At 38.5% G+C, this 24,014-nt stretch overlaps 1 protein-coding gene across 6 annotated transcripts in view; it reads left to right on the forward strand.

The window, feature by feature from the left end:
• Window positions 1-24,014, forward strand: part of LCLAT1 (lysocardiolipin acyltransferase 1) — a 189,504-nt gene that overhangs the window by 49,585 nt on the left and 115,905 nt on the right. For 3 of the 6 annotated variants that reach the window (XM_073897221.1, XM_073897225.1, XM_025868009.2), the window contains exon 2: window positions 18,512-18,680. The exons of 1 other annotated variant lie outside the window; for it this stretch is intronic. In XM_073897221.1, the coding sequence (XP_073753322.1) occupies window positions 18,516-18,680 (165 nt within the window). In that variant the 5' untranslated portion in view covers window positions 18,512-18,515. Of the gene's footprint in view, window positions 1-7,492; window positions 7,612-15,771; window positions 15,924-18,511; window positions 18,681-24,014 lie in introns of those variants that run through there. 2 more of the 6 variants (XM_073897222.1, XM_073897224.1) reach the window with 2 other exon arrangements.

The raw sequence follows: 24,014 nt of genomic DNA on the forward strand, positions 1-24,014 counted from the left end.
TAGAATTGGAAAGAACCTTTGAGATCTTCTAGTCAATTAATTCCTAATTCTGTATAACCCAAAGCCCCCTTTTTCATAATAAATATTTTGTAATACTCTTTAGTGTCCTGAGATAAAATTAATAGTTAATGAAAGTTTTTTACTCACATAATTAGAATAAATCAATATAATTCCCTAACTGTAATATAAAGGAAAATAATTTAAAACATAATATGAGGTATGATTATTCCACAAGACAAAACTAAAAAACCCCACAGAAAACAGCTCAACAGATTTCTAAAATGCCCTTAAAGGCATACACTGCCCCAGGGAGAACCGTGATCCAGACCCAGTCTTCTCTTATCATAGGTAAAGAAAATGAGGGGCAGAGGGCAGCGTTGGACAGAGCTTGGTGTTACTTTTGCAGAATGAGAGAGTGTGGTTACTAGTAGAGCTTGAACAGGAATCCCAGGTTTTGTGAGTTGCTCTGCTGCTCTTGTTGTTTATTACTTCTAAGAGGAGAATGAGCCCAATGGTATAGTTAGTAGGTAAAAGCTTTGCTTCATGGTTTTTCTAAAAATTTGTATGAAAACATTTTTCATTTTTAAATGAGGTAGTTAACTGCATATTATTCTTGACTTGTTGCTTGCTGTAGAGGTACACAGATATATAGGTAATAGATATGCGGACTTGTGTGTAATACCGGGAGGACATCCTGTAGGTTCAGAGATACTGCCAGAGCTCCCATTTTCTGGCTTTTTGGCCTTGGGCACAAACCTGTCTTTTCATCTGTAAAATTCCTACCCTTTCTTTCTCACAAGGGCCAAAAGAAAGGGTGTCAAGGGAAGTGGTAAACTGTATAGCAGATGCAGTGGATCCATGCTAACTAAAAGCCTTGCATCCTCCTCCTCCAAGATTATAGAGAATACAGTCCTTTTTTAATACCCTGCAGTTGGTATATTACCATAATAAATACTCTGATCTGAATCTTATTTCAGTTCCTTGAACCCAACAAACACCTACCTGCCTTTGAGACCTGGGATGCCACACATGTGCCCTCCCTAGCTTCTGTCTCTACCTGCTCATCCCCTCATGTACACACACACAGCCAAAACCAAAGGTTTCATAACCTTTATTACAATATCATTTGTTTACTTTTTTGAGTATTGATTCCCCCACTGGATTGTGGGTTCCATGAGAATTTTGTATTCTGCTCTATGAGCTTGTGTTGTAGGTAAAAGTGATATTTCCAAAATATAGTCAAATTGACACTCAGGGAAGATGTGTTGTCTTTATTCTCCAGTCTCAACCCTCTCTAAAATAATCTGGTGTTTCCAGAGGTGCTTGCAGTAGAACACGATAGGAAGCAGTCCCAGCACCAACTAGTTCAAGTTTCTTTGTACTGTGTCATTTAGTTTCTTTTCTTTTCTTTTCTTTCTTTCTTTTTTTTTTTTAAGATTTTATTTATTTATTTTAGAGAGAGCATGAGTGGGGGTAGGGACAGAGAGAGGGAGAGAGGGAGAGAGAAAATCTCAAGCTAAGTGCGGGGCTGGATCTCATGAGCAGAAATCAAGAGTTGGATGCTTAACCAGCTGCACTATACAGGCGCCCCTGTGTCATTTAATTTCTTGAGGGAGCAGTGTCCCCTGTAACTTCTAGAATGTTGCTTCTGAAGTATTATGTGGAATTCTGTAGTAATTAAACTGATACTTTTGACTTTAGACTATACAATGAGTTCTTTTTTCATCAAGATTGCAGGTAATCTGGTAATTATGTTACAGAGGAAAAACCGAGATTTTGTTTATTTCGTGGTAGGCTTTGCATTAAGAACTAATACTTTGGTAGAGTTTGGTTAAGCATCTGAAAGGCATATTACTCTTCTGTGCATATTTTTGTTTTAAGTAGAGTGTAACTTACTCTTTCCTGGCAGCCTTCGGACTTTGTAATTTTTTTCTTTTTCTTTTTTGGACTCCATGCTTGTGCTTAAGTGCAACAATTTCATTTCTTATTGTTGATTTCCTGAATATGTGTTCATGAATCTTTCCTTACACTCAGCAGCTATGCCTCATTAATTTAAATCTGGCTTTGTTTTGTTGCTCTTATGCTTATTTTGTTTCTCCTTTTTCTTAAAGCCTTGTTGACCATATTCTTCACAACCCCATTTCAGGGCTGCTAACTTAGGGTGCTCATGTTAGTATCTATTACCTTGATACTATTTTGGAGACTTTATAGGTGTTTTTCTCTGCCTGGACCGTAGATTTTCCCCTTTCTTTTATAGTCTGCATTTGTCCTATGCAAATGTAAAGTGGTTAATTGGAAAGAGCACACACTTTAGGGTTAAATGGATGCAGGTTTAAATCCTAGCTCTGCTACCTGCCAGTTAAATTTGGGCATGTTTGAATGTTTCTGAGCTCACTTTCTTTAACTGTAAAAAGGGTATACTTTTACCTACTTTTCAGAATTGTGAGATAAGGAATATTGTATGTAAAGCATTTGTTAGAGTATTTCTGTCCTGTGTCTTTTAATAGTCTCTGAAAAAAGAGGCAGAGTGGAATAGAGGAAAGACCAAACTGAGAGTGAGAAGTCCGGGCCTGACCTAAGGCCCCTTTTGTCTCGAAGATTACGTGAAGCCTGTGACTGACTAAGGTCGTCTGAAGAGAAAATAAACCATTAGGCAGTATAGATGGGGAGTTTGCTTAGCACTAAGGAAAAGTGATCTGGATCCCTATTGCCTCATCTGAGATAAGGGTTTGGTTGGGCCACTGGTTCCAAATGTTCTTTAATATCCTTTAGAACAGAGAGGTCCAGATGAAGGTGAGGAGTGAGGTCTGGGGGGCCTGGGGGGTGGGGACAGCCCTGAACCACAGCTGTTCTGCTGTGTTTTACATAGGACCTTTTGGTGAGATTTTTGAATGAAGGGCCCTATGGCCAAAAAGTTTCTAAACCAGTATACTAAATGATTTCTAAAGCCTCTGACAACTCTGACTTTCCATGATAGGTGATTTTATAGGTGGTGTGGTTTTTAAATTGAGTTTTCAGAGATGTCTTTCAATATTATTTTATGCATTGTACTGTTCTGAAAATTACCTCCTTCCTCATCAAAGTTACTTTTGTAAGTTCTAGAAATAATTTTAAAAATTCTATAAATATTAATTGCTGATCTTAAGTCTTCATGAGCTTCTGTTATCAGATATTTTTATTGGCATTCATATTAATTTCTTCACCTGTGTTTTTATTAATGGCAAGAACATGCTACATGAAACACTTTAAAATACATGGAGAGAGTTCCAAGGTCATTCTCCATCTGTTATTTATTTTGATTTTTGCAAGTCTAGGGAAAAAAAGGTCACAGAAGTAATGTTTTAATAGCAAAACAGATGTTCCAGATATTAACCCGGTTGTTATTTGTACAAAATAGACTTTTACACATGAAGCAAATCCCTGTCATTTTCTTTCAGAAGAAGTTAGAAAAAATGTTTTATACATTTGTAGCATTCACTCAGAATTCCATGACATATGAATAACAGCCATGTTTATGAAATTCAGTCTGAAATACCTTGAATCAAGATTATTTAATTCCATTCATATTATAAGGTATTAAATAATAAAGATATCTTAAATATTTTTAAAACAAAGCCTGGTATAAATACATACAAATAAAATATTATAATATGTAGTATTTGTGCCTTTGCTTACAATATTTTCTGGGTTTCTTGACTTAACAACTTAAACTTTTTTTCTAGAGTAGTGTTGTTATAGGATATGATTTATCCTTGGTCCTACCTCATTGCCCAGATACTTGATAAATGTGTTTCATGAATGAAAATTACACAGTATAGTTTCTTGAGAGTTAAGAATGTCTCCAGCTTTTTTCGCAACGGGTTTGCCGCAAGAACACAGGTGTCGTGAAAACCACCACTCAACCTAAACCAAAATGGGAAAGGAAAAGACTCACATCAACATCGTCGTCATTGGACACGTAGATTCGGGCAAGTTTACCACTACTGGTCATCTGATCTACAAATGTGGTGGGATCGACAAAAGAACTATCGAAAAATTTGAGAATGAGGCCGCTGAGATGGGAAAGGGCTCCTTCAAGTATGCCTGGGTCTTGGATAAACTGAAAGCTGAACGTGAACGTGGTATCACCACTGATATCTCCCTGTGGAAATTCGAGACCAGCAAGTATTACGTGACCATCACTGATGCCCCAGGACACAGAGCCTTTATCAAAAACATGATTACAGGCACATCTCAGGCTGACTGTGCTGTCCTGATTGTTGCTGCTGGTGTTGGTGAATTTGAAGCCGGTATCTCCAAGAATGGGCAGACCCGTGAGCATGCCCTTCTGGCTTACACACTGGGTGTAAAACAACTAATTGTTGGTGTTAACAAGATGGATTCCACTGAGCCACCCTATAGCCAGAAGAGATACGAGGAAATCGTTAAGGAACTCAGCACCTACATTAAGAAAATTGGCTACAACCCTGACACAGTAGCATTTGTGCCGATTTCTGGTTGGAACGCTGGAGCCAAGTGCTAACATGCCTTGGTTCAAGGGATGGAAAGTCACCCGTAAAGATGGGAAGGCCAGTGGAACCACACTGCTTGAAGCTCTGGATTGCATCCTGCCACCAACTCGTCCAACTGACGAGCCCTTGCGTCTGCCTCTCCAGGACTTCTACAAAATTGGTGGTATTGGTACTGTCCCTGTGGGCCGAGTCGAGACTGGTGTTCTTAAACCTGGGATGGTGGTCACCTTTGCTCCAGTCAATGTTACAACTGAAGTAAAGTCTGTTGAAATGCACCATGAAGCTTTGAGTGAGGCTCTTCCTGGGGACAATGTGGGCTTCAATGTCAAGAACGTATCTGTCAAAGATGTTCGTCGTGGCAGTGTGGCTGGTGACAGCAAAAATGACCCACCAATGGAAGCAGCTGGCTTCACGGCTCCGGTGATTATCCTGAACCATCCAGGCCAAATCAGTGCTGGATATGCACCTGTGCTGGATTGTCACACCCCTCACATTGCTTGTAAGTTTGCTGAGCTGAAGGAGAAAATAGATCGTCAATCTGGAAAAAAGCTGGAAGATGGTCCCAAGTTCTTTAAATCTGGTGATGCTGCCATTGTTGATATGGTTCCTGGCAAGCCTATGTGTGTTCAGAGCTTCTCTGACTATCCTCCTCTGGGCCGTTTTGCTGTTTGTGACATGAGACAGACGGTTGCTGTGGGTGTCATCAAAGCAGTGGACAAGAAGGCAGCTGGAGCTGGCAAGGTCACCAAGTCTGCCCAGAAAGCTCAGAAGGCTAAATGAATATTATCCCCAATACCTGCCACCCCAGTCTTAATCAGTGGTGGAAGAACGGTCTCAGAACTGTTTGTGTCAATTGGCCATTTAAGTTTAATAGTAAAAGACTGGTTAATGATAACAATGCATCGTAAAACCTTCAGAAGGAAAGGAGAATGTTTTGTGGACCGTGTTTTTTTTGTGTGTGTGTGGCAGTTTTAAGTTATTAGTTTTTAAAATCAGTACTTTTTAATGGAAACAACTTGACCAAAAATCTGTCACAGAAGTTTGAGACCCATTAAAACAAAAGTTTAATGAGAAAAAAAAAAAGAATGTCTCCAGAATTCCTTTACAACAGAAGACCATTTTAGGCTGCTGTTCAGTTGTTTCTCTAAACCAGTAGTGTCTTAACTTTCTCTGAATTACAATCCCCTCTAAGACAAATTCGGGATCCTATCTGAAGAAAAACACACATACGTAAATTAGCATACAATTTTAGGGGGTTTATGAACCTTTGAATACATTCCATGAACCATCTTTGGGTAAACTACCCTTTGTTGTGTGAAGAATAAATTGTAGAAAGGAAACATTTAATTTTTTTTTCATTTTGCTTTTATCTATTGAAAGAAAATTACTGTGAATGATAGTTGACTTTATTTGACAAAATGGTAGTGTTTTTATTCAGTGTATATTAATTTGTAAAAAGTCTTTTATTAAAGATGATAATGTAACTACACATTTTAAAAATAATGTGATCGGTTTGTGTTGTTTTGAAGAACTGTAATGTGTGAAACAGGAAGAAAAACATCTTATTCCTTGTCCAGTCAAAACACGTGTTAGATGCTGCCCTGAAACAGTGGTATTTTATACCTTCTAGTGAATACCAGTAATTTACGTTAGAAAAGACAAGTTACTGATGTCAGAATATCAGTAATTTTTACATATGAGAAGCACTGAGCCAGTGTTTCAATATTATGAAATCCCCAATTGATGCTTCTTATTAGTGGCTGACTCTATCTTCAATGGTTTATTATTAATGGGACCTCTCCAGACCCTTAGTATAAGAAATCCTGGTTCCTCATTTTTCCTTTTGAAATTATTGTTACTGGGATTTTTTTTCATAGTGCGAAAATAAGACTGTGTACAATTTGGAAGAAAAATCATAGTCTCACTACGCAAGGATAGTCATTGGTAACATTTTGTTGTGTGTCTGTCGAGGCTTTTTTCTGTTCAGTGATTGCGTGCCCTCTGTCTAGATTTTGGTTCCCTTTTGTACTCCGGCTTTGCTTGTGTATGCTTTTTCTGATTTTTGAGGTGGTAGTTATTCTTATAATTTCTCTTTTCCTTTCCCATCCATTCACGGCTGCCAGGGTAAAATGGTTGGAGTTATTCGTGTCTTGGTAATCTCCCAGCTAATGAACATTTTTTATTTTGAGAGAGAATCCACACACCATACAGTTTACCCATTTCAAGAGTAGTGTACAAGCAGTGGTTTTAGACTGTTCAGTTGTGCAGCCATCACCACTAAGTTCAGAACATTCTTTTACCGCCCCCCAAACAAACTTCATACTCATTAGCAGTCACTCCCATGACACCTGCCTTCAGCCCTAGGGAACCACTGATCTACTTTATCTCTAGATTTGCCTCTTCTGGACATTTCATATAAATGAAATCATATAATATGTGAACTTTTGTGACTGGCTTCTTTCACTGAGCATTAATATTTTCAAGGTTGTCTGTGATGTAGCATGTATCAAGTACTTCATTTCTTTTCTTGTTGATGGCTAATAATCCCTTTATCATATGAACACATTTGGGTTGTTTCCACTTTTTGACTTATGAATGGCACTGCTATGGACATTCATGCATATGTTTTTATGTGGATGTGTATTTTCATTGCACTTAGGTATATATATCTAGGAGTGGAGTTGCTGGGTTATGTGGTACTCTAACATTCTGAGGACTATAATAAGTAATTTGAACAGAAGGTACTCTCTTGAATATCAGGTAGGAGGTATAAGAGAGTTGTACTAACCAGTCTTTTGAAATGGTTTCATATAGTAGTGTTCCACTTAGTGTGGGTGTATGTGGTTTTAACTTTTACATCATATAAGGAAACCTTATATAACAACAGGAAATTGTTGAAATATAGTGAGTGTGCTTGCCATTTATGCAGAAAAAGAATTAGTGGCATCTTCATTAAAAAAAAATGCTTGCTGTTAATTAATTTTGTTTGAAATAATTTGGAAGAAACAAAACCCAACAGAAATCCTGAGATCTTGGAAGAACTTTCTCATGACTAACCCAATCTCTGCACAGTGTGCACCACGAAGAGTATTGTTAAGAGGTAGCCTCTTTGCCTTTCTTTTTGTCCTAGCCTGACTGACTGCTATCCTTCCTCTAAGCCCAGACCTCGTTTGCATCTTAATTCCTTCTTCATGTTTTAGTTGGTTGCCTTAGCCATCTATGATTCTCTTCTAATGCAAAGAACACTGAGCTGGTAACTGGAGATGGAAGGTCGTGGCCTAGCTCCAACACCACTGGCTGTGCCGGTGTGAGTGCAAGTCAGGTCCCTCAACCTTTCTGCTCCCCACTTTCTTCATCAGTATAATGAGAGAATCCTCTGTGAGATTGAAAGATATCTTTAAAGCTTAGTGATCTTAAGTCTAGCTCTAGACTTCTAAGATTTTACAAACTGGTTGTCAAATTTACTGATTTTTCATGAATTTGGCATTTAATATATACTTCCTTGTATCGCCTCCTTCCCTCCTTTTCAAATCTGTTCTCTCTCAACCTAGATGATATGGCCGAGGCGGGTAAAGACTCTGTGGTTAGTGTTTAATAAATAGTGCATATATTATTATATGAGTTTTTATTGACTGTGGAATGACTCTAATTGGTACTTATTCTCTGTTTAAATGATCAGAAGTAAATGGTCAAAATAACTTGGTAAATTTAGACAGCTATTTTAACTTTTTCCCTTTTCTGTCTTTTTAAGAGTATGCTTTTGATTGAAGTAACCATGGTGGAAAGTCAGAAATGAACATTCTGTTTTTAGGAACTTTTAAAATAGCTGCTTTCTGCTAGAACTTTATCCTTATGAGACTTTTATGCACATATATTCATGGGCTCATATTTTGTGTATATGAAGAGTTTCAGGAAACTTCTTGCTTGCTTTCTGACAGTCTGTGTACTTCCATCGCTTAGTTCTTTGCACATTTTACTGGTTAGCTCTGTGTCTTGTGAAGAGAAAGACAAAACAGCTTAAACTTCAAGTTAACAGAGATAAATGCTATAAAATAAATTGAATGGTGGTTTTGAGTGACCTTTGGAGGGGGTGCCTATGTCGTTTTAGTTTACCTGGGGTACTTTATCATTCCTATCTCAATGTATGTTTTTAATTGTGGCTTTTAATTTGTGAAAATTTGAGCTTGAAGTATGACAAGCAGTAATGCTAAGAGGTATTTCTACCTCAACATTTAATCAGTTTTACTTTGATTACAGGATCATGCAGCAACACGCATTACTGACATTACTGACAAGCTGACTTAACTTTGGCTACAGTGACGTTGACGTTGCTGCTTTTTTCCTTCCTCCTCTTCTGTCTCCCTTTCCCCCTTCTTCCCTTTTTGTATATAAGTATCAAATGGAAATGTCTCTCTTTAAAACATTACAGAAAGGTCTGAGTTGCTCAGTTGGTTAAGCATCTGCCTTCTGCTCAGGTCATGATCCCAGGGTCCTGAGATCAAGCCCCGCATCAGGCTCCCTGCTCTGTGGGGGGACTGCTTCTCCTTCTCCCCAACTTGTGCTCTCTAGCTCTCTCTCTCTGTGCTTCTTCAATCAATAAATAAAATCTTAAAGAAAAAAAAATTACAGAAAGGTCTGTTTCTCTTTGACTACCATCCTTAGTCACAGCCTCTTCATCTTCATGGAGATGGTGATGGAAACGTTGTGTGTCCTTATAGATAGACTTAAGTGTATTTACATTTATTTATATAAACCATATAACCTAGGGGTTTTTGTTCTAGGGGTGTGGTACCTTTCAGAAATGGTATCACACTCTTTTTCATTAGCAGTACATCTTGGAGAACTGTTCATTTTAAGAAAATACAGCTTGACCTCATTCTTTCTACCTGCTGCATAATGTTTCATAATGTTGGCTGCACCACGGTTTAGCCCCTCCCCCATAGTGGACATTTATGTTTCTGATATTTTGGTTACAGACAATGCTGTGGTGAAGCATCTTTGTACATGCAGTTGAGTATTTCTCTGGGGTAAATACTGAGAAGGAATTCATGATGGCAGGCGTATTCAAAATTATTATAGCTTGTATGTATTATTATAACTCACCTATCATTTTGCCCTCTAAAACTTATACTTCTTCCAGCTGTGAGAGCAAAGACACCAACAAATGATTTTTAGAATATCAGAGGCAAAACTTAGACATTTTTGCCAATCTGGTGAGAAAAAATGGTGTTTTGTTTATTTTAATTTACATTTTCCTGAGAATAGATTGAGCATTTCTTTTTTTTTTAAATTTATTTATTTTAGAGAGCACTTGTGCACATGCACAAGCTGGGGGAGGGGCAGAGAAGGAGGGGAAGAGAGAGAGAATCTCAAGCAGACTCCCTGCTAAGCATGGAGCCCCACGTGGGGTTCGATCCCACGACCCAGAGATCACAATCCCAGCTGAAACCAAGAGTCGGACGCTCAACTGACTGAGCCACCCAGGGGCCCTGAGCATTTCTTTATGTGTATCGACCGACCATTTGTATTTTCTTCCTGAGCACTGCATACATATAAATGATTACTTACAAGGTATCTAGTTTAAATTACTGCATATATAACAGTTTTTGGCAAATATTTCTTGGTAAATATTATTAAAATATACATATAGAAAAGTACATAAATCACAAATGTATAGCTCACTAAATTTTTGTAAAGTGAATACATCACATATAACCAGCACCCAAATCAAGAAACAGAGTATTACTAAAACTCTTGAAGCCCCCTCATGTCCCTTCCAGTCATTACTCTTGGCTCTACATCTCCCGGATAACCATTAATGTTACTTCTAATCTTATAAATTATTTTTTCTGTTTTTGAACCTTAGACGTAGAGAATCATACAGTATATACTCTTTGCTTCTTTCTAGGTATTAACTTTTAAATACATTTTAAGTAAAAGAATTGCATCAGGATTTAGAAAACTGTTTATTTACACAGATAATTTCTTCTCACTAAACTTTAATAAGAGAAAATTGTGCCATTTTAACTAGATGTCCTTGTACAGTGCTAAGAACTCTCAGTGGACCCTCTCCCCACCAAAGGGAGTTAGCAGACTTGTTTATTGAAATCAGTTGATTGTTGAAAGTTTTTCTTGCTTCATTTTGGGTAGATCTAACTGAGGTTTGACCCCATTCTGCTCTTGAACTGTCTGTTGTGTTAATTAGAATTGGTAAACTGTGGTTTTATTTCATCTAACTAAATGATCTTAACTAGAATGCTTCCTTACCTTGTACCTTCTTCTAGTATCTGGGGGAGTATTATTGTCTTGAGCTGCTTTAGGAAGAATGAAGCTGTAGTTGTCTCTTTCCTGTTACTGTCTGTATCCTTTTCCGAAACAGGTAAAGGTGCCAGAGCAAACTTTATACGTTATCCTTTCAGCTTCCTCTGCCTGCCTCATGAATGCTTAGGTGATACGGAAAGGTGTTTTACATTCTGTCTCTTCAGCTTATTTTTGTTAATTTGTGTCTTTTGGTAATTTGCTTATTAAAGTAGTATACCTTTTTGTCTTCAGAGTATCTTGAACATAAATTCTTAAATTTTCTAGTGATTTCTTGACACTATAGTAGACACTATTTTTTTTAAGTAAAATCAGTAAAGGTGAATAAGGTTACCAATGGTGATAGTCTTTTAAATTTATTTTTAATTAGTAGTCTACTTCCTAAAAGAATTTAAAGTGATTTACAATAAAAGACATACATGATAATACCAGTAAGAATAAAAAGATTATAAGAGGAGAAAGAGATAATAACACAAATCTTTGCTTCTAGAATTGAATGTTAAATTTAGCCACGAGCCTCTGTCTTTTGAGACTGGAAAAGAGAACAAATACGGTTCTCATTGGGGAACTAAGCAGCAAACCATTTCATCAGGCAGGACAGATGTATGTATGTTACTAAATTCTGAAAAATGCAGAAATGTTCACTAGAATCAGGTCATGCAAATTAACAAGCATCCAGGGATTTAAAAATTTTGTTGGATTTAAAAGAAATTAATCAGCTCATACATATTTCACTTATGTTTATGAAAGAACTAAATCAGTGTGATTGTATCTGGGTGTGAAGTATTTATTCATCTAGCTTGCAAGAGTAGTGCATAAAGAACATTATTCTAAATGTCATTGTTGGTGAACATATAAGTAGCCACCATGCTTAAGAAATAGAATATTGTCAGTATTAGAAGTCTCCCCTGCTCTCCCCATGACAACTATTATCCTTTTGTGTTAGTCATTATTTTTCTTTAAACTTTTGTCATCTGTGTATATATTCCTCAATATATATGTACATATGTGTGTATATATATGTATATATACATAACTTGAGAGCCCCCTGGTGAAAACTTGAGAAGTAAGCGTAATCTATCACTAGATGAAGGCTCCTAGAGGTGCAGAATCTCTGGGTCTTGCCTGAGCATCCCAGAGCATTGACCAGATCCATTTCTGGGTAAGGTTGTGGGCAAATTCATGCATAGTGAGTCCTGAAAAAGTCACAGTCCACGGCTCACCACAGTCATGGCTTCCGGCTGGACTTGGCAAATACTGGCTCTCTGGTAGGAATATATTTTCTGCTCCTAAGTTCTCCATGCCTTCCCTCTGTCTCTTAGGAGTAGGTCAAAGCAGAGTACTTAAAATAGATAAAATGAGTGTCATCAGCTGGCCTGCAGGAATTTTATCAGAATGTGTTCAAGAAGCCAAGTGTAGATTAGAATCTGTGCCAAGGTTCATATGGTCATTCTGTCCTTGGCTCAAAAAGATAATTTGTTTAGGAGCAAGGAATTTGGTGATACAGCTTCCAAAGGGTCTTTCTTTTGAGTCACCCATCCCTAATTTGGACTGGACACCTTCTCTGTCTTGTGCATGATTATCATCCTAGGATCTTCCTTCATGATCATCTTGGAGATTCCCTTGACCTCTCACCTAGGTGGGATCTCTTTTTTCCCATATTTCATCTCCATTAGTCTTTATTTACTCTTTTGTTTTAGGAAGCCCATCTTCAAATAGTTTCTTGAAAAAAGATTGTATGGGAGGTTATTTTGAGGTTCTGCATGTATGATGATGATGTTCTACTATCCTTACATTTGATTGATTGATGACCAGATGGAATAATTTTCTTGAGAATTTTGTAGGCATTGTTCTGTTTTCATCCTGCTTCTGGTATTGCTGTTGAGATCTATTTCTACTGAGAAGTCCAAAGCCAATCTAATTTTTGATCTTTTGTGACCTGTTTATGTCCTCTCTAGAAGTTTTGTTAAAATGTCATTTTGTCTCCTCTGTCCTGAAAGTGACAGTGCTGTGCCTTGGTGAGCATCTGTTTTCATCCATTATCCTAGCTTTCAGCAGGCCCCGTTAATGTGGAATTTGGAGAAATTTTTTGAATTATTTTATTGCTGATTTCTTCAGTTCCTTGCTTCTCTCTGTTTAGCACTCGTATGGTTTGCATATGGGACCTCCTGTCTTGATCCTGTAATACTCTCTCTACTTCCCACCTCTTTATCTTCTTGACTTTTGGGGGGATTGCCTCAGCTTTATTTTCCAACTCTTGAGTTGTTTAATTTTTGCTGAACATTGCTATGTTGCGAACTTCCAATAGCTCGTTTATTCCCTGAATGTTTCCTTTGTTTTATTTAACAAAGAATATGTTTTTGTTTACTAGATGCAGTATTTGTCTTTCTGAAATGTTAAAGATAGTTTTCTTCTTCTTGAATAGTTTCCCTCAAGTATACTTTTTTCTTAGTCTTTAATGTCATGTTAAAGGCTTTTCTCAGATGGCTCATTATCTGCTCACAATAAAAAATAGGGGACTTAAAAAGCCAATTTAGGAGCTTGTATGTAGGTGAGGCTTCCATGAACTTTGGGCCTCACTGTAGGGTGATTTAGGTGGACCATTTATTAAGGAGCCCTCAGTGCTTCTATATTTGATCTTTCTTCACAGTCTGGTGAGATCCCCAGATCCACAAGATCTACTGATGCTCCAGTAGTCTGCCTAGAACCATGCTGTTCTGTCCAGTAGCCACTCACCACGTCGAATGAATGGTTCCTCGGTTGAATTAGGCACATTTCAAGTGCACGATAGCCACATACGGCCTGGCTGTCATACTGGACAGCACAGCCACTGAACATACCCATCGCTGCAGGAAGTTTCAGTGGAGGACGCTGGAGTGGGACTGGCAGCGCGTTCCCAGCCACTGGAAAGCCCAGGGAGGACAGACTAGGTCTCCGAGTCAGGATTCTCTCCATACCCCTCGCCCAGAAGCCTAGTTTTACTTTCTTCAGAGAAGACAAGGCTTAAACAATATGCTTAATTAACTCTGTTACTTTATTGCTCATTATTTACTTTTTGGCCCTTTAAATCTTTCTGGTACCGGTTCCACACCCTCCACTGCATTTTCTGGGAGTGCCCCTGGTTAGAGGTGCTTTATCTCACCTCTGTCAGTATGAACAGCGTTACGGAACCAAGTCCCTTATTTCTTTAGCTGGAAATACCACGGATGTTATTGCTACCTTACTTTTGAGGCTCATGTTTGGATTATATGAGAATGTAAAGTGCCTATTTTTTTTTAAAGATTTTATTTATTTATTTGAGAGAGATAGAATGAGAGTTAGCACAAGAGGGAAGAGGGTCAGAGGGAGAAGCAGACTCCCCGCCGAGCAGGGAGCCCGATGTGGGACTCGATCCCGGGACTCCAGGATCATGACCCGAGCCGAAGGCAGTTGCTTAACCAACTGAGCCACCCAGGCGCCCCTAAAGTGCCTATTTTAAGACACACTTGACATTATCAAAGTAGAGAGTAAGGTTCTTTTAAAATCTCAAATTTACAAATCCACTATGCATCTGACTTGCCCCACCACGTGCTTATGAGGTAAGTAAAACAGAATAAAGGGCCGCTGAGATTAGGATACTGGACAGTTTGACCAGATAATTATTATTACCTAAATGACTTGTTTCTTTGACCCCAGCCTTGGAGTAATCAAATTTTGAGTTTCATCAAAATTTTGGAGTATTTACATGTTAAGGACCTTTTAGTTGCTCATGAATAATTGAATCTGTAGGTGTTGAATATGTAACTACCACGAGCCTTCTGTAAAGCGCCTGGCAACTATTAGGTGCTCAAAAGGTAGGCCTTTGAGAATTTTCTCCAACCTCCCCATCTGTAAGCATCCAGGTTAAGTGACGTGGTCGTGATCATCAGCTCTTGTGTTGTGGAGCTGGGTCGGATGCTCTGGGCTCAGACTGCTCTGATACCAGCATCTGTCAATGCTAGGATTTTTGCCAACAAGTTCCATGTACCTGCCCGTTTTAAAAAGAAGCTCTTTGCTCTTAAGGTTTTTAAACAAAACCAATCCATTCACTCATTGCATTGATGCTTATATGCACCATTACCACTTATCCCAAAATCTGAGTCAGAGGCCTTAGGTTTTTTCTTGGTGACATGTCAACGATGGTATTTTTGGCTGGCCTGGGTGTGTGTACTTTGTCCTAGGGCCTGTGCTCTTGTGATTCTTGCAGCTCCGCACTGTGTACCCTATACCTCAGTAGTATCTGATGAGTTACAGTTCCCTGCTTAAGCCATGCTGTTTCAGATTTCTATGACTTTGCCTGTTCTGTTTTACTACTTGGCATTATCTTTCCCTTCCCCAACCTCACATCGTCCAAGAGTCTAGTGCATTTTTTAATCCCTTTTAGCAGAGTTCATCCTGCCTTACTTTGATCTATCCTTAACACACACTGCATGCTCCATTATATCCTCTATTGTAGCATACATCACATTGAATTGCAGTTACTTCTTAGTATACCTATTAGACTATGGGAGCAATGCTAGTTAACATTTCAATTGTGAGGTGATTAAATATAGGACATTTTATGAAGGAAAAGAGGTTTCCTTCCTGAGCAAGAAACTAAAGGTATCTGGTCTATGGATTTGTTTACCCATCTCCCCCTGCCCCCTGTTTGGGGGTGCTTCCAGTTTTGGGCAGTATGAATAATGCTGCTGTGAACAGTGGTATACAGGTTTTTGTGTTGTCTGAAATTTTCATTTGTCCCAGATATTCAGTAGTAGGATTGTTGGGTTATCCGGTAAGCATACATAATACTTTACTTTGCCTTGCCACCAGCAGTATGTTTGAGTTCTTACTCTTCTGCATCCTCATTGGTACATGGTATCGCCAGGTTTTTGTTTTGTTTTTTAAAGATGTTATTTATTTGTCAGAGAGACAGACAGAAAGAGCACAAGCAGGGGGAGCGGCAGGCAGAGAGAGAAGCAGGCTCCCCGCTGAGCAGGGAGCCCAATGTGGGACTCGATCCCAGGACCCTGGGATCATGACCTGAGCTGAAGGCAGACGCTTAACCGACTGAGCCACCCAGGCGTCCCTCGCCAGGTTTGTTTTGTCTTTTTCAATTTTAGCGATTCTAAATAAGTGTGTAGCTGTCATAATTGTTAACCATTTTGTCTGTGAAACCCATGAGACTTGGAAGTAGGCAGAATGGAGCTGGATTAAATACAGAGCCAGGGAAGAGTTCCTGAGGAGGCAGTAGAACGGCTCAGATTTACAAGAGCTTTTTATATCTGTCATACTCACGGTGGTGTCCCCAACTAACTAACACAGGGCCTTGCGCACACAGGAATCTCTTTGTATGTTTATTGAGTCATTGAACAAATGATCAAGAGGTTAAGGAAAAGGCAGGAGCTTGATGGAAAAGTAATTTTAGATTAGACTTGGCCTGAGTAACCCCAGTAAGTTCATGGGACACATCCTTTTATATCTGAGTCTGTGTTTACAAACACGTGGTTAGAAGCTGATTCAGGTCTCTGATTCCCAGCCCCTCAGTGGGAGGGAGGTGGCCAAATATTCTGGAAGGAAGTAAAAGGCAGAAAAGACTTGGTGCTACCAGCTGGTTATGGGGACTTACGAAAGTAAGTCATCGTAACTCTTCTGGTTCTTCGCTTGATCAATGTAAAATGAAAAGATTTTATTAGATGATACCAATATCTAAAAGAAAAAAATATACATAAAGGAGCTTAGTCACATCAAATGAGAAATAGTTTAATAAGCGAGGAAAAAGCATGTCTGAGGCTTTAATGGATATGTGTAGATAGAGTGTGAAGCCCAGCTCTTCAGGGAATTTAGGGGTAAGTGTGTAGACAGCTAGCAAATGGCTCGTGGGCAGAAACAAACAGAGCCACAGAGGGTCCTTAGAGGGTTTCAGGTAGAGGAGCAGCGCTGTGGATTGTCTTTTTCTTTTTCCTCTTTTAAAAAAGCTTTCCTGTAAAGACTGGAGATAAGCTGCCTAAGTGCCTTCTTTCAGTGCAAAGAGGAGAGCTTGGGCCTCGGAAAGCGAGGCTGAGGGTGCGGAGGAACACATACCGTCCTGGGCCCGCCAGGTATTCCGCTTCTGCTCTTCGGTGGTCTTTCTCTCCGCTCTTACTTCGAAGTTCAGATCACGAGTTTAGCAAAAAACCAGTTCTCAGACACTCATTCTCTGTGCAAGGATTTTGTATACATACTGTCAAGTACTGGTAGAGATTTAAAAACCTACTCCACACCCAGATAAACTGGAATCTGTGTAAGGGATTTGACCTGTTTTATTGTTTGTCTGACATTTATTAAAGCACTTTGACATTTGAAATTTTGTTTCCTGTTCTGAATATTTAAAAAGAATCACAGCTCTTGATCACTGGAATACCTTTTGTAATTTAAAAATTTTAAGGCCATTGTTTTCATAATTTTAATGATTCTAACAGTTTTATTATCCTGAGGCAACCCATATTTTTGCTCTTGTTTAGGTAATAAAATCAAATGTTTGATTATTCATTTTAAACTGTGTTTCCAGCAGTTTATTTAAAAATGTCAATATTAAGTGTTTCTGGTTATGAGGACCCCTGAAAGTAATCTTTTGGCAAATAGTTTAGGAAAGTGAGGAATCTGACTTCTACTTAATCTTTCAGCTCATAAAGAAAAAGCCAGTTTAAGATAAGTTGCCCAAAGGTACAACTTTCAGGTTCTAATGTGAAGAATTAACATTTCTAGGTTTTTAAAAAAATTTAGTGCACGCTAAAATTGCCAACACTTTTAGGCATAGTCACTCTTAGGAAGCTGTTCTGTAATTCTTGGTCCATTAAGTCTACTTTTTATAGTAGGATCCAAAAAGAAAAACCTCTGGAATATTTTAAGGTTTTGTGCTGGGTAACTTCTACAGGTTTATGTTAATACTAATAACCAGTTAAAAAAACAAAGCCTTCTGGGGCGCCTGGGTGGCTCAGTCGGTTGAGCGACTGCCTTTGGCTCAGGTCATGATCGACTGCCTTTGGCTCAGGTCATGATCCCAGGGTCCTGGGATCGAGCCCCGCATCAGGCTCTCTGCTCAGCGGGAAGCCTCCTTCTCCCTCTCCCTCTCCCCCTCCCCCTGCTTGTGTTCCCTCTCTTGCTGTGTCTCTCTCTGCAAATAAATAAATAAAATCTTAAAAAAAAAACAACAAAGCCTTCTTAAATGAGACAGCCTTTTTTTTTTTTTTTAGGTTAGACATTTAGTCTGAGAATATTGATTTCTTTTTTTTTTTTTTAAGATTTTATTTATTTATTTGGGAGAGATATTTGAGAGAGAGAGAGAGAATGAGAGATAGAAAGCACGAGAAGGAAGAGGGTCAGAGGGAGAAGCAGACTCCCTGCTGAGCAGGGAGCCCGATGCGGGACTCGATCCCGGGACTCCAGGATCATGACCTGAGCCGAAGGCAGTCGCTTAACCAACTGAGCCACCTAGGCGCCCGAGAATATTGATTTCTAATGTACTAGAAGTTTGTTAGACCTGTAGGACATGTAAGAGGGTTACCTTTATGGTATTCAAGCTCTTACATTCTTTGTCCGAGGCTTTTCTGTAGCCCTGTAATGAAAGATTATTTTATGCATTTTCAATTTGGGCAGATATATGTATAGTAACAAAATATATATATATTTTTTATATCTTTCAGAATCATGGTGTCATGGAAAGGGATTTACTTTATACTCACTCTATTTTGCGGAAGTTTTTTCGGAAGCATTTTTATGCTCGGCCCCTTTTTACCTTTGATGTTTGTAAGCCCATCTTGGTATCGCTGGATCAACAACCGCCTTGTGGCAACCTGGCTCACACTGCCTGTGGTAAGTTACACGCCTGATAAGGAGACTGGACCAAAGTGGCCCAGCTGACCAATTTTTATTTTGTTAGAGTCAGATTTAGTCAAATGTTAGAAGAAACCTATAAAGCCTTTCTGGATCCTTTCTGGAGGAAATACAGGAACTAGAGAAATATAATTCATGTCCTTGAAGTAAAATATCTTAAGAGCCATATTCCAAAATTAAGAGTTTCTTTTATATTCCTCATGAAGTTTATTTTCCTTCATCAACATATACTTTGAAGAATTTTTACATCATTAATTTTGTGTTTCCATTTATTTTACAAGATAATGGCAAAAATTAAGGTTGAGATAAACTTTTTTTGAACTCTTGATATTGATGTGATTGATTTAATTCTTCCCAGTAACCACAGAATTTAGGAATAAAGTGGTTTCCCATCTCTGGGCTAGAGTGACAGCATCTGTAAGGTAAACGTGTAGTAGATTCTTGGAACAGACAGGTATTCTCTGCAAGGTCAGTGCATACATCTCCCTGATTCTGAGTTGGCAACATCCTGTAGGATTCCAGTCCAGCCTCCTCCCTCGTCTGGACTAAAGCTGCTTCGGCCCTTCCATGTTGCTGTTAGTCAGTAATGCCTTCTCCAAAAATGGAGTGACACCCATGCACTGCCTTTACCTTGAATAGCTTATATTTCCTGAGACTGTTCTGTTCTTTCTTTTTTCTGAGCACAGCTAGAACTTAATCTTACTGGGTTTATGGAGCAGTCATGGTGGGGGTGATGAGGATATACCTGACCAGGAGAATAAGGAGGGAGTCCTTGTCCTTCAGTTGCTGAAGGATCTTTTTCCACCTGTGTCCTTTGAACTGCGTTGCGCTTTTCCCCTCAGGCAGCCTGCCCTTGTTATATCTGCAGAGAGGAAAGTATGCTAATGTTGTGGGGAGCTATTACAGTGCACCCTCTTCATATTTTAAAAAGGATTCCTGTGGTGACTAATTTTAAGAATTGCATTTGTCCTTTGTCAAAGGTTAATTTTTAAAAAAAAAATATTCAGATAACTGTTTTATGAAATGTGATCATGTTAAACTAAAAGTAGTCCCCTCTCTCCGTCTGTCCCTCCCTTCTCTCCTCTTCCCCCTTTCTTTTCTGCTTTTGCACTTAATCTGTAAGCACAAAGAAAGGGACTATAGCCTAACTGGTAGATGATAAATAACTATAACTGCTTATGGTTGCATATTTAATCCAGATTAAGGAGAAGAATTACAAGATTTTGTTAAAGGGTAATGATGGTCATAGCTGTTAAGCACTTATGAGGCAGATACTGTGCTAATAAGTACTTTAGGATGCCTTCCTCCCAGGCACTACCATTATCCCCAACTTACAGAAGAAGTAGAAGCTTTGAGAAATTAAATAATTTGCTGGAGGTCAGATGCATAAGCAAATTATTTAAGCAGAGCTGAGCTTAAACTCAGTTTGCTGCCATTAGAGCCTTAGGTGATAGGAAAACCTTGAAGGATTGGTCAGGGTCACATGGCACTTTAACTTCCAGTGGTAAGAAGTGCATTGGGACCTTATGATTGTTTCAAAAGAAGAAAGTTTGGAGTTCTTTCAAGCCAGGGAATGCCCCGAGGGAAAAAAATTTGAGAAACTGCTAACTACTAGTAAAATCAGTCTCAGTGGCATGATGATTTCTGACAAGTCACCAGGTTCACTGACCCTCTCTTCTGCTACCTCTATTTAAAATACCGTACTTTCAAGTTCTAGAATTTATATTGGGTTCTTTGTTGGTTTCATTATGTTCTGAGCTTCCTCATCTTGTTTTTTTTCCTGTAGGAAGTACTTTGAATATTTGTAATATTCTTACATTTTCAGTATGGATCTTCCTTATACATTTATACAAAAATTCTTTTTCCTTTCATAATAGAAGGAAGGATTTTTTGGTAAGTTTTGTTAACTGTTGTTTATGGCAAAAGTAATCAGCAGGGTCCTGGAACATTCATCCAGCAACTATTTATTAAGTGTCTACCATGTGCCAAGCATATTGCTAGAACGTAATGACAAACAGGACAGATAGGACTTTTGGCCTCGTGGAGGTAATAGTGTTCTGCCTACTTGTAGATATACACAGCCAGACTAGTTTCTTTCATTCGCCTGAGAGACTGCCTCCTTTGTTAGAGGACAGAAGGTGACTTCTCAGACCATGAAGTTTTTAGAGGTAGATTTTTAAATTAGCTTTAAAGATATGAAGTCCATTGTTTCATTGCAGCCTTCAAACAGGCCATTTAATAGGGATTATTTGTTTTGTGGTGTTGCTTACCCACTAGGACTGACTTATTTACAAAATGAGTATTTTTCCATAAAATATCATACTTATATTAAGTAAAATAAGCACATAATGCCCAGTTCACATAAGGTTAACTGTCAAAAGTAGATATTTCTAAAAAGTCCTCTATAAGCTATTTATAGTCATTATAAAACCAGACATTTCATTTAGAAAACTTTTAACTTTTTTCAAGTCAATTACATAACTTTAAGATTTTTATTTTATCATCTGTAAAATGAAATCGGAGTGAGCCATTCCAGATTCAGCATTGTGTATCTGATTCTAAGGCAAACATTGAGAGGTAAATGATTTTTTGGTAGTAATCATACATTGTTTTACATTTCATTTTATTTAATGTCTTAAATTTTCCAGTGTGTAATCTTTTGAATATGAATCACATTTTTGGCTACTTCTCTCTACGAAAACCTGAAGGGTTTTGAAAATTTTCTTGTAGTTACTACATTGGTAGGAATCATTGCAATTGCAATGCTTTAGTGTCCACGATCAATCTATTTTCCTTGCAGAGCCAATGTAAGTAGAGTGCTTATTGGTACAGACATTTGGTTTCACTCTTGGCCTTACCACTTTGTAGTCGTTTGAACTTGGTGGAGCTACTTAGCCTCCCTAAACTTCTCTTTTCATTTGAAAAACGGGGGTTCTAATACTACCTACTTATCTCAGACAGTTATTCTGATGATGAAATGAGGTAGTCAATATAGCCTTTTCAGAATACAGTGGCTTGAGTAATTGGCAGGGTAGCTCTCTCCCTGATGTCATTCAGGGACTCAGATTCTTTCCACCCAGCCTGGCATAATACTCTTTTATACGGTCAGGACTGGTCACTACCACTTTTTTGCCCCACTCTGCAGGAGGTGGGTCTGGGAGGAAGTCCAGAGCAAGTGCTTTCCTTTAAATCAGTGAATTACAAATAGCAGCTATCTCTCTTGCTCACCGCGTTGGAGGGAACAGCGAATGGCTGTAATAACATCTGGGAAATATGGTCTTTCCTCTGGGCAGCTAGGTACATAACTAAAATCTATTACTCTGGAGGAAATGCTGGACTTCACCGGACAAATTCTGCCATAGCTGCTTCTGCTATTACTCTTCGTACTGTTACTATCACACAGCATTACACCATACACTGCGGTACAAGTCTTTACACAACTCCCAATTACACGCACTAAGGTGGATGAGGGAAGAGTGGAAAGATAAGAATGCCTTTTTTTGTTTGTTTGTTTAAATCTAGGGTTGCCCCCACCTCCACTGAAGATGAGAGGAAATGGGAAATGTGAGGGGTGCTGTACTGAGTATAATTCTTGTGTTTCAAACAGCATGTATACCAGTCACTTCATCTGATGGTCAGCTGGAGAAAGCTGTTGCAACAGTCTTCAGAAAAAACTGGCTGAGCTGGATTTATTTAGTGTACTGGTCTCCCTGAGGTACCTTTCTGAGAGATTTTCAAGGGTTAAGTTTCAGCTCTTCCTGACTTTTGCTTTATTACCTGAGCTCAGAACATAATACATATGCAAAATTCAACCACCACTGTAGTATTAAATTAGTGTATATTTGAAAAAACTTCTATTACCTGTTTAACTCACTGCCTTGATTCTGAGTAAGGGCATATCAAGCAGAGTCTTTCAGCTAAGAAATTTATAGAAGTTGAATGCCTTATAACTAGGTTACAAAAAATTGTCAGGGTGTCTTTTATGACCTTTTATTTCACACTTTTACAGGATGCTAAAGGAGTTTTAATTAGAAGCAAATAATTTTTTTTACTCAGTGAGAATTTAGTCTTTGCTATACACATAGTTTATTTTAAGCAATCCCAGTTAAAAAAATGTTCACTAATAATAGATTAGGTAAATGCACTTAAATTAATTACTTCACAGAAATAATCATAACGTGATCTCTTTTGTAAGCATCTCTTGTGCATTAAAATTATTTCATTGGCAAGATTTTTCTTCTCTTACCATTTTTAAGGAGCACATTTTGTGTGTTAAATGCGGTACCACAGTAAAATCTTCTAGAATCTTAGAGTTGGAGGCCACCTAGTCTAACCTATCTGTGTAAGAATTCCTTCCAGAACAGTCTGCAGAGTGACCAGTCTCTCTTGGTACATACCTACAGTGGGGAGTGTAGGTCTTTATTCATTTCATTTTAGGACCGTTCTGTTCAGCATAATCAATATTATCAAGGTCAGACTTTGCATGTGCCCAGTGCACTTTTTGCGTCTCAAAATTTGGAGTCTTTCCAACAGTCCAGTTGTTAGCTAATAACCTGGGATTATGAAAATTATTTGGAGTTCTGTCCTTTCACCCTAGTCATGACTCAGGAATTGAGAGATTTGCTAACTCCCCACCTAGGACACAAGTCTCTTCCACAGCCTGCTGATTCCAGTCCAATCCTAGAACAAAACAGGTGTTCAACAGATAGAGGGTATAATTTCTGCCATTTCTGCCTAGACTGCCGCTAAGAGAAGGGGTACCGTGTTTGATGAATGACTTGGGATTTCAAGGCTTTAAATAGCTAAGGATTTGAGGAGCTGGGCCTAAGTGGAGTCTGAAAAGCCTAAGCAGATTGGGAGATGGGGAGCGCCGGAGAGTTGGTTTTACCTCAGACTAAATATTCACTGGAATGATAAGTGAGAGCTTGGGGCGTGATGGCAAAACTGATTCTCTGTGATCCTGAGGGGGAACCTCTCATCTTTGTGTTTTCAGACACGGTAGAACACTTGGAGGTAGTAATGAGTGGTCTATATAAGATTCTCAGAAATTGCTTCTGTAAAACATTATTAAATTTTATAAGATTAGTTTTTCTTCTAGACTAGAAAAAACACTGTCCTCATTTTTTCTATAACAGCTTTTAATGTTTATTTGAATTCTGCAATTTAGAGACGTTACAGCCTTATCTCTGTGTAGTAAATATTTGTAGTTCTGCCTTTGCAGGAGCTATAAATTGACTAGATAGGTCTTGTCTGGTATTACAAATGATTAATGTGAGTTTGAGATTTAGGCTGTCCAAAAGGTTATATATAACT

The sequence above is a fragment of the Callorhinus ursinus genome, unplaced genomic scaffold (genome assembly GCF_003265705.2).
Source record: "Callorhinus ursinus isolate GAN/ISIS: 27379988/994484 unplaced genomic scaffold, GSC_fseal_2.0 scaffold10, whole genome shotgun sequence".
Lineage (NCBI taxonomy): Eukaryota > Metazoa > Chordata > Mammalia > Carnivora > Otariidae > Callorhinus > Callorhinus ursinus.